This window comes from Arachis ipaensis, chromosome B04, assembly GCF_000816755.2.
Source record: "Arachis ipaensis cultivar K30076 chromosome B04, Araip1.1, whole genome shotgun sequence".
NCBI lineage: Eukaryota > Viridiplantae > Streptophyta > Magnoliopsida > Fabales > Fabaceae > Arachis > Arachis ipaensis.
In genome coordinates, this window is record NC_029788.2 from 95,020,969 (window position 1) to 95,031,853 (window position 10,885).

Genomic DNA, 10,885 nt, shown 5'->3' on the forward strand with positions numbered 1-10,885 from the left:
TGCAAATGTCAATAGTAAAGAAGAGATCATTGGGGTTGGCATAGCACTTGCCTCCCCCATTCCTAATTTTGATAAAAGATAACTAATGTATTTGGTTTGAGATAAGTGTAGTTGACCAGTAATAGTTTTCTGAATTTCTACACTTAAGAAATAATTAACATCACCTAAAGTTTTGAGTTGGGGGAAGAAGACTATGCTGCAGTATTTGTTGATGGTGGATGTAGCAAAAGTGGATGAGTCGACCATGGATTATATACCTAAAACTCTTGATACCATGTCAAGATTCTATGAAGCTAGCTACAGAAAGTAGAGAACAGCAAGAAAAAAAGAATGAATGATTTACAAAATTAAAACTGAAAGAATACGTTGACTTCTCAAAACTTAGAAACAAGGCAAGGTTGCCTTATATATATAGTATTGAACCATAACAAAAAACTAATAAACTAATCTCCACTCGTTACTACTACCTAATGATCGATGTGTTGGAAAATAAAAGAACAAGGCACACACACTTACGAAGAATATAAAATGAAGAGAAATGTATTGAATATATTTATGTGTTGTTATTTATGAAATATTACATATGTATTTATACTTTTTTTTATATCTAAACTTAATACATCCTAATAAATAAATAGTTTAAATTAAAACTAAATATAGACAATTTATTCAAACTGTAGTTTCTATTCATTCTTAAATTCTAACCATCAAGTTTATTTTTAACATTCTCCCTTAAACTTGATAATTTTCCAACTCCAATCATAATCCTTAACTTTTGAAAAGCATCATATTTCAGAGGTTTTGTGAAAATGTCAGCAACTTGATAAAATGATTTCACATACTCAACCTCCACATGCATGTTCTCAATACATTGTCGAATGAAATGATACTTTGTTTCTATGTGCTTGCTTCTGTCGTGAAACACTGGATTCTTTACTAGGGCAATCGCTGATTTATTGTCCATAATGGTCTTGGTGGATTCAGCTTGCTCAAAATGAATTCTTTCAGTAGTATCTTCAGCCAAATTACATGACATGCATAGGCAGTGGCAGCAACATATTCATCTTCACAAGTTGAAAGAGTGACTATAGGTTGTTTCTTTGAACACCAAAAAATTGTATTATTTTCTAAAAATAAAACAAAGCCAGTAGTACTCTTCCTGTCGTCAATAACTCCAGCATAATCACTATCACAATAGCCCATTAATTTGAATTTATCTGAAGCTGAATAAAACATGCCATACTCAAGAGTGCCTTTAAGATAGCGAAGAATTCTCTTGGCTGCCTTCATATGGATTTCTGTTGGATTCTCCATGTAACGACTAACTAACCCAACTGAAAATAAAATGTCAGGTCTGGTACAGGTCAAATACCATAAACTCCCCACGAGACTTCTGAATAATGTTTGATCAACTTTTCTTACACCATCTTCCTCTTTGAAAAGTTTGACTCCATACTCCATAGGTGTATTGGAAGGATTGCAATCTAGCATATTAAGTTTCTTCAATAGCTCTCTTGCATAAGCCTGTTGTGAGATGAAAACTCCATCCTCTATTTGTTTCACTTCAATTCCCAGATAATAAGACATTAGTCCCATATCACTCATCTCAAATTCTTGAGCCATTACCTTCTTAAATTCTTCAAACATTATTTGATTATTTCCTGTGAATATAAGGTCATCCACATAGACACAAACAAATAATAAATTTCCTCTTTCCTCTTTCACATAGAGTGCATATTCATGAATGCACCTAGTGAAACCATTATCTTGAAAATACATATCAAGACGATCATTCCAAGCTCTTGGAGCTTGCTTCAGTCCATATAAGGCCTTTTTAAGCCTTAAAACTTTATCTTCACAACCCTCAACAACAAAACCCAAAGGTTGTTCAATATAAACTTCTTCCAAAAGATTACCGTTCAAAAAAAGTAGACTTTACATCTATTTGGTGGATTTTTCAGTTGTTCTGTGCTACAAGTGACAACAATAACCTTATCGTCTCCAAGCGAGTAACTGGAGCAAACACCTGATCATAATCTATTCCTTGCTTCTGCTTATACCCTTTTACAACGAGTCTTGCCTTATACCTTTTTACATCACCTTTAGAGTTTTTCTTAACTCTGTATACCCATTTGACTCCAATAGCCTGATGATCATTTGGAAGTGATGAAAGTTTTCAAGTGTTGTTCTTCTCAATTGCTTGAATTTCTTCTTCCATAGCTTGTATCCATTTCTCATCTTTGACAGTTTCTTTAAAACTTAAAGACTCATCATTGGAGAGTAAACACAATAAATTTTCATCATCTAGCTTTTCTGTTTGCTTATAGAGATCAGGGAGACTTTGATATCTATGAGCGCCTTCGCTTGAACTAGAGGATGGAGAACACGATGATGATGCTAGTAGGGTTAATGCTGGTGTTGAAGGATCGATTTTGCCTTGCACTTCTTGCATCGGGGCTTCTTTTCCTCAAAGTAAGGCAAAAAATCATAAGTGACTTCATTTTGTGTACTCCAGTCCCACTTTGTATTTTCTTCAAACTCAACATCTCTACTTATTATTACTTTATTATTGATGGGATTGAAAAATTTGTAGCCTTTAGCATTCACTTCATAACCAATAAATACAAACTTTTGGCTCCTATCATCAAGCTTCGATCTTTCTTGCTCAGGAATTTGGAAATATGCAATAGATCCAAATACCCTTAAATGTGATACATTAGGCTTCAAACCACTCCATGCTTCTTGAGGTGTTATATCTCTCAAACTCTTGGTAGGTGAGCGGTTTGAGAGATAAACTGCACATGCAACTGCTTCTCCCCATAACTCTTTTGGTAATGACTTACTTTTTAACATCGTTCTTGCATTATTTAGAATTGTCCTATTCTTTCTTTCAGCAACCCCATTTTGTTGAGACGATCTAGGAACAGTTAGGGGACGTCGAATACTATGATTTTCACAAAACATCTTGAATTCATTTGAAGTGAATTCTCCACCTCTGTCAGTTCTGAGAGCTTTTATCTCATAGCCACCTTCTTTTTCAACGAGGGTTTAAACTTCTTGAATGATTCAAATGCTTCGCTCTTTTGCTTCAAGAAATAAACCCATGTTTTTCTTGAATAATCATCAATGAAAAGCAAAAAATAGGCGCTCTTACCAAGTGACAAAGGCTTGATAGGTCCACAAATATCCGCGTGGATAAGCTGAAGCAGCTTGGTAGCTCTTGATTTGGACTGCTTTGGAAAACTCTTTCTTGAATGTTTTCCAAGTAAGCAAGCTTCACATAACTGATAAGGATGATCAATTGTTGGAATTCCTTTTACCATCTTTTTTGTTCCCAATTCTTTGAGCTCACCATAATTTAAATGTCCATATCTCATATGCCAAATCCATGGTGGATCTTCAATACATGACTTCAAACATATAGCTCCACCAGTTCTCATGTTTAACAAGAACATACGATTTCTTGTCATAGAAACCTTAGCAATAAGATCTCCATTTTTATCTCTAAGCCAAAGATAGCGATCTTCCATGACTATCTTGCAACCATTCTCCATAAGTTGCCCAATACTCAAGATATTATTCTTCATCTTTGGAATGTAATAAACATTGGTAAGAATCTTATGACTTCCATTCTTCAGCTCGAATAGAATCGTCCCTTTGCCATTGATCTCTACTTTTGATTCATCACCAAAACGCACGTGTCCTTTTACGTTGGTGTCAAGTGCTACAAATTTACTCCTATCACCTGTCATATGGTTGCTAGCTCCATTGTCAAGATACCACATACTATCTTCAGAATTTTGATCTTCCTTGAGCGTAAGGAATAATGTTGGTTCTTCAACATCTTCACTGTGCGCAACAAGTTTATTTTCTTCTTCTTTGGATGTCTAACACTCCCAAAAATAATGTCCATTCTTTCCACATGAATAGCATTCAATGTGTCTTTTGTCAACTGTTCTTCCTCTTCCACGACCTCGAGAAAAATTTTGATTTCTTTTCTCTTGAGAATAATTTTTCTCATCTCTTCCTCTTCCATAACCACGTCCTCGTCCTCGTCCATGGCCTCGACCTCGTCCTTGTCTTTCACTTTCGTTGGTTTCTCCTCTAGCATTCCACGAAAGTTTTGCCTGCAAGACATGCTCCACACGTTCTTGCTTGCCTTTATCCATTCTTTCTTCATGGGCTCGTAAGGAACCATTCAACTGATCAATAGACATCGTATCCAAATCTTTGGACTCCTCAATGGCTACCACCACATGGTAAAATTTTGAGTTGAGAAAACGAACGATTTTCTCAACAACACGAACATCTTCTAATTTTTCTCCAAACCTTTTCATTTGGTGTCCTACCGTCAAAACTTTGGTGAAATAATCCGAAATGGATTCAGTCTCTTTCATCATTAGAGACTCAAACTCAACTCTTAGAGTTTGAAGACGAACCTTCTTCACCTTTTCAACTCCTATGACGGAATTTTGAAGAGTATCCCAAGCTTTCTTTGCATTGGTTTTATCAACAATCTTCTCAAACATATCACCATCCAAGCCTTGATGAATGATAGTAAGTGCACATTGATCTTTCTTTCTTTTATTTTCTAATTCTTCCTTCTGAGCTTCTGTTAACTTGTCTACATTCTCTGGTTCTACATAGCCTTTCTCAACCATCTCCCACACTCCTTGAGCACCGAGAATTGCTTTCATTCGGGCTGCCCAATTGTCATAGTTGAGCTTAGATAATTGTGGATACTGAAAAGATAAAGTAGTTCCTTTTGACGAAGACATTTTATAAGTGGCTCTGATACCACTTTGTTGGAAAATAAAAGAACAAAGTACACACACTCACGAAGAATATAAAATGAAGAGGAATGTATTGAATGTATTTGTGTGTTGTTATTTATGAAATAATTACATATGTATTTATACATTTCTTTGACGTCTAAACTTAATACATCCTAATAAATAAATAGTTTAAATTAAAATTAAATATAGACAATTTATTCAAACTGTGATTTCTATTCATTTTTAAATTCTAACAATCAAATTTATTTTTAACATGATGTTTCTCAGTTACTACTCTTTTAGCACTAATTACATCACTATCCTCAACAAGGATATTGTGAAAATTTATGCCCGAACATATACCACAATTTAATGAGGTGTGATATCGGCTTCACAGGGCTCTTGACATAGACTTTCTTATGTCAAACGATAGTAGAGGAAGAGATTGTTGATTCCTCATGTCTCTTGCCATTTGGTATGGGTATTGGAAGCACAAAATTCCTGGGGCACCTAGGGGGAACCACCTGATAAGGTGCATGCAATAGATGTTTTGCTTATTATCAGTGGTTGATGTATTTTGTGTTTTTTCATTTATTTTCATGTTTTGGGCTTTTCAGTAATCTTAAGTATTTTGTGCTTTACAATTACTTTTACGTATTTAGTTATGTCACTTATGTGGTCCATGTTAAATATTCGTGACTAGTCATTTGATAAAACACGAAGTACACATAACAGTAATTCTAATTAGAAATCGCCAATAATAATTCTAATTAGAAAACAAGAAGTACATATAAAAGTAACAACAACATAACGACTCTAAGCATTACTCTTCGAATCCGATCCAAATGCGTCGCCACGTTAAGGACAAGTCTTCTTGGTATCACCAACCTTCCTACAGGATAGTCCACACGCTTACGACGGTCTGAACATGTTATTGGTTACTAAAATTGCTGAGCTTATATATAACATGGTCATTCATATATACAACCCAAAGATGTTAAATAATCAACTACATTTTTTAACTAATACCTTGCCAAATACATGTGAGGAAAGAGAACACAAAAAATGTGTAATAGTAAGATTATTCACTACAAGAAACATCGTTAAAATCGACGGCAAAGCCGTCGATAATATTAAATTTCGACGGCAAAATGGACGGTGGAGGTGGTCGCTATTAAGCTTGTCGATTTTTCAAAATTCTAATAAAATCGACGGCTTGCCTTACCGTCGATAATAATGTAATAAAATCGACAGCGTTTTTGTCTATAATATGAGTTTGAAAATTCTACATTCTTACTAAAATCGACAATGTTGCCGTCGATATTATTATATAAAATCGACGTCACTTCCGTCGATATTTGATTCAATTAAAATCGACAACAATTTCGTCTATAATATGCTTAATAAAATTGACAACGTTGCCGTCGATACTTGATTCAATAAAATCGACACGGTTGCCGTCGATTTATTAATTTAGATACTTTAAAAAAGCGACAAATTTTCCGTCGATTTTAATAGTTATATTTTTAATTATTTTTTTATTTGAAAAATAATAAACAATTAATACAAATAAATTTTTAAATATATAAATAAAATTTATACTAAATATTAGATAATGAGTTACAAAATTATCAAAATAATAAATAATCCTCTAACATAAATACTCAAGATAAGATAAATAACTAAACTTAGACTTATATTCATTTAAATTGCAATCCACTAATAATACAAAATATTCAAAGTAAAGTAATTAAATAAGACTTTTGGTTGCCTTTGCTTCCCTTATACTAGACAATATAATTCATATAAGATAGATGATAGGGGTGAATCTTGTGTATTTCTTGGCTATGGCCTATGGCCCTCAACACAAGGGATACAAGTGTTTAACTACAGCTAGAAAAATAATACTCAGCACACATATTTTCTTTAATTTGATGAGACTAACTTCCCTTTCAAGACATGTTTTAGTGCTAAATATTCTGACAAGGTCATTGCTAGCTCTTATTCACCAAATTCTTCTCTCATTATTCTCTCTAATGGTGCTAAACCAGTCTTAGATCATCCCTGAAATGTCTCATCACCATTGGGCACCTTGTTTGGATCACAAATTCATCTTCAGACTTCAAATAGTCCATCCTTTGTAGAATCTACACCAATTCAAAATGAGATCTTAAACACTAAAATTTTCCAAAAGCATCTACTTAATCGAGATTGAGTAGCCAACAACTCAAAATTGTCATCCTATAACAACAAGGTTGAAGAATAGAATAAAATTGTCATCTACTTAATTAAATATTCAAAGTAAAAAATACTCCTCAAAATAACCACGGTTTTCTTCGGAACCAACAAGATATCAAAAATTCAAAATCACTTCAGAAAACAACAACAACAATAACAGATGAAACGAAAGAAAAAGAAAGGGAAGGATTACGATTTCAATTTTTCTTTGAATCAAAGTACACGTGCATCAACCAATTTGGATTGATTGACACTTAAGCAATGTGTCAGAATATTCATCAAACAGAAGCTTTCATACAACTAAGAAAACAAGATGGAGTGAAATAGAATTGGTATATATACCTGTCCTTGAGAACCTTCACCCATGAAACGAGCTGAGTCAAAATTGTTTGTAGCTACCTCAATCTCTTCCAGTGAGTAAGCTCGATAAGGTGGCAGACCAACAGATCCGAACTTCATTGTTTGAGATACATACCCTTTGATTACAATGCAAAATGGTTATCATCAAGTCTTAGTTTATATCATTTGAGCATTTTAAAGGGGAGAAAGAAAGAAAGTTACTTGCATCAGATTGTAGCTTAGTGGTGTATCCAGAAGCTGCATTTTCTGATATCAATTTCGTTGGAGGATTCTTCTTCACTCTGCTTTTGGAATTTCCTCTTCTATACTGAATCATCTACTGCATTATGCCTAGTTCTTTTAGAACCCATAAAAGTAGAATCAGAATTGCAGGTATTATTAATATATACAAACACTTACTGGATCAGCCCATTTTGCAGCAATAGCTTCTGCGGTTTTCCTTCTTTGCTCAGGAGACTTGGGCGCTCGTTTGCTACCTGGTGGCCTCACCATTTGTTTCCTTTGTTCAACACACTCTGACCACTCTTGCTTCAGCTGTTTATCCAAGATTCCATAGGAATTCCACTGCAGCTCTTCCTGCTTGGCATATCCTTTCCTTGATGCTTCCGCAATTAAATTCTGCCACTCAAAACAACATGCCTCCTGCAACATCTTTTTTCTAAGCCTCTTATCCCATCCCATTTTCACTCCAGCACCTATCTTCAGTCTTGTTTCTGTGCTGTGCAATCAATATGGAAGATAAGTTTGAGTAAAAGTAAGTGAAAAAGGAACTAATCAGCAGAGCAGCAGCGAATTAGCAACATCTTTCAAGAAAAGACTTACGTCTGTGCATGCCCAAGATTAAATCATTGCATTGTTAACCAAAAACAAAAGAGATATATTATATCATTAAATGAAGCTAACACACTCAACTCACCTCTACTCTGGAGGCACGCTCCCCTTGCTTACATTCTCTGCGTAGCAACTTGATTGCTGCCAAAGTACCATCACTTAGGACTCATCTGTACATCAAACCAAACCCTCCATTACCAATGACATTTGCTTCACTGAATCCATTTGTGGCCACTTCTATCTCCTTGTATGTGAAAACTTGTACTCCTTTGAATTTAGGTGCTGCTGGTGACCTACTAAGGTTTCCTCCTTGAAGACATCCTCCCTTCACATCTGAAATTAATGTTTCCAAGCATTTATTCATTAGCTTCTATGTCTTAAACTTACCCCTTATAAGAATAAGAATGTTAATACATTTAAGGACATATCTGAGTTAATGTTGGCAGCATTTACTTTATGTGCTATTGGAAATGCAAATTCATGTGATGATCTGCATAAGCAGTTAATTCATGCCTAGAAACACATAATTATTATGCAAATGAATTGAGTGTTTGCAATTTACCTGGACTAGAACTAATGCTCAACTTTGCTGAAGCAATGAGTCTGCTGCTTGTGTCATGAAGCCCTCTTGGATTCTTATCCTTGCAGGCTCCATTCTTGTTGGAAGACTTTTGTCAACGGAACAAGAATATGACAAAAAAATGGTGAGAAGTACGGTAACTGTAGTGGCCGCTGCAATGGCTATGAGAATGGTTTTGGAGGGGAGATGAGCATGGCTATGCTCATGATTTTCTGAATGCAATTGGTGCTGTGTGTAAACAGCTATAGAATGTCAATTCTACCAACATATAGCCTGCAAAGTCCAAAGTTTCTACTGCTATATAGCCAATCTAGTCTACCAATATATCAATAACAACAAAAACTCAACAACATAGCAAGAAATTCAACAAAACAGCAACAGCAACAAAGACACAGCAAATTACAAAAAAATAACTAAGGCAATAACAACTCAACAAGACAGCAAAGGATCAGAGAATAGAGGACCTACCGAAACCATTATTATTATGCATATACAAGGGTTGTAGAACTAGAAGAAGAAAAGAATACCAGTAAAATCACATGTTTCCTTTGGCTTGATGATGCCTAAGTTAGGTCTAACACAATATTTCTTTGGAGACGTTGTTTTCACCTGCACATTGATTCGAAGTTGAGGTTTTTTACTTTTGCATATTCATTCAAGATTGGTTTAGAAAAGAAAGAAACGAAAGTACCTTAAAAGTAACATACTGATCGGACTTGTTTACAATGTGAACCAGGCACGAGCTTTGTTTCTTTAATTCAACTACACCGCAAAGAAGAAAGAAAGAAAGAATGTGAATTAAGGAAGAGTAGATATACAGAAGAAGCTGTAAGTGTAAGTAGTTGGTGAAGAAGATGGACTTACAGAGAAATCTGAGTTCGGGTGGTTGGATTTGAAGAAGCTTTGGTGTTTCTACAAATGATGAGAACAAAAAAAAGAGCGTCAAGACTGAATTGAATGAATGTACGTAGAATTGAGCATTGCAAATGACGGTAACCGTACGTGGAATGGAACCCTAAGAAAAGAGATATGGAAGATGAAGAAGAATTGAAGAGGATGGTGTGATGTGTGTGGAGAGAGAGAGAGAGAATGGGATTCATATGAATGAATTATGAAATGAGTGAGAATGACGGAGGAACGACGGCAGCGCAACCGTGATTTTGGGGTAGAACAAGGAGGAATTGTGTTACTGGTGATTGGGGAATTTGGGGATGAAATGGGGAATTTGGGGAATTGGGTTTCTCAAATTTGGAGGCGGGAGGAGGACGCAAGTATTTGTGTTTTTAGCGATAAAAATCGACGGCATATGTGTCGATTTTAATTTATAATAAAAACAACATTTTACACGTCTATTTTATATTTTAAATTTACACCGTTCATTTGATTTTAGAAAGTGATCTAGACCGTTTAAATTTATCGACGGTAAATGTTGTCGATATTTTAAATAATAAAATCGACGCCATGTTTGTCGATTTTAAAATAAAAGTATTATCTATTCCTCGTTCGTCGACAGTATGACGATAATAGGACCAAGGTTAATTCACCATAATAATATCGACGAATTGGCCGTTGATTTTAATATTTTATTTTTAATTATTTTTTGTTGATAATATCGATAGCAAGCCGTCGAAAAATATCGACGGCAGAAATAACCGTCGATTTTTGGCGTCGAAAATAACGCTTTTTTTTTGTAGTGATTGGTATTTATTTTCTTTTAATAAATTCGAGTATAAATGTAACCAACCTATTACAACACAACATAAAATGCACAAGAAATCCATGACGACAAGCCGAACTATCTAATTGGGCAATTGGAATTTCAAATCTTTAAATTCTTACATAAACATTAAACCTAACCTATATACACACTCACTCACTTAATTGATTAGACAGTGATATCCAACTCAAATTATATCCACTATGTGGCTTAATGAAAAAGAGTAATGTTAGGTAGATAAAATATTATAAATAATAAATAAAAATATATGATTAATAATATTTATATTTATAAGAGAGTGTGAATTATTTTTTAAATTTAATTGATATAATTAATTTTTTTATAATTATTTTCTCTTATTTAATTATATTAAAAATCAACTCT

At 34.4% G+C, this 10,885-nt stretch overlaps 2 protein-coding genes and 1 long non-coding RNA gene across 5 annotated transcripts; all 3 read right to left on the minus strand.

Annotated features, from left to right (window-relative positions):
- LOC107636724 lies at window positions 3,888-4,778 on the minus strand. Its single transcript, XM_016340219.1, has one exon. The coding sequence runs from the start codon at window positions 4,776-4,778 to the stop codon at window positions 3,888-3,890; it is 891 nt and encodes a 296-aa protein (XP_016195705.1).
- On the minus strand, window positions 7,276-8,069 carry LOC107636723. 2 transcript variants are annotated; one of them, XM_021120192.1, is made up of 3 exons: window positions 7,773-8,069; window positions 7,575-7,689; window positions 7,276-7,489 (listed from the first exon to the last, which is right to left on the minus strand). In XM_021120192.1, exons 1-3 carry the CDS (start codon window positions 8,052-8,054, stop codon window positions 7,314-7,316), a joined length of 573 nt encoding a protein of 190 aa, XP_020975851.1. In that variant the 5' UTR covers window positions 8,055-8,069; the 3' UTR covers window positions 7,276-7,313. The 2 variants fall into 2 exon arrangements, 1 of the variants encoding a protein (XP_020975851.1); XR_002360352.1 differs by having other exon boundaries at window positions 7,284-7,489; window positions 7,575-7,692; window positions 7,773-8,049.
- Window positions 8,313-9,920, minus strand: LOC107637900. 2 transcript variants are annotated; one of them, XR_001619605.2, is made up of 6 exons: window positions 9,787-9,920; window positions 9,649-9,696; window positions 9,476-9,546; window positions 9,312-9,393; window positions 8,767-8,872; window positions 8,313-8,537 (listed from the first exon to the last, which is right to left on the minus strand). It is a non-coding gene; the product is annotated as an uncharacterized LOC107637900 (long non-coding RNA). The 2 variants fall into 2 exon arrangements; XR_001619604.2 differs by having other exon boundaries at window positions 9,649-9,919.

Coding starts and splice junctions, on each gene's coding strand:
- LOC107636724 (XM_016340219.1), bottom strand. CDS start 4,778: ATGTCTTCGTCAAAAGGAACTACTTTATCTTTTCAGTATCCACAATTA.
- LOC107636723 (XM_021120192.1), bottom strand. CDS start 8,054: ATGGGATGGGATAAGAGGCTTAGAAAAAAGATGTTGCAGGAGGCATGT. Junction 7,690..7,772: donor CTGCAAAATGGGCTGATCCA/GTAAGTGTTTGT, acceptor ATAATGCAGTAG/ATGATTCAGTATAGAAGAGG. Junction 7,490..7,574: donor TAAGCTACAATCTGATGCAA/GTAACTTTCTTT, acceptor TTGTAATCAAAG/GGTATGTATCTCAAACAATG.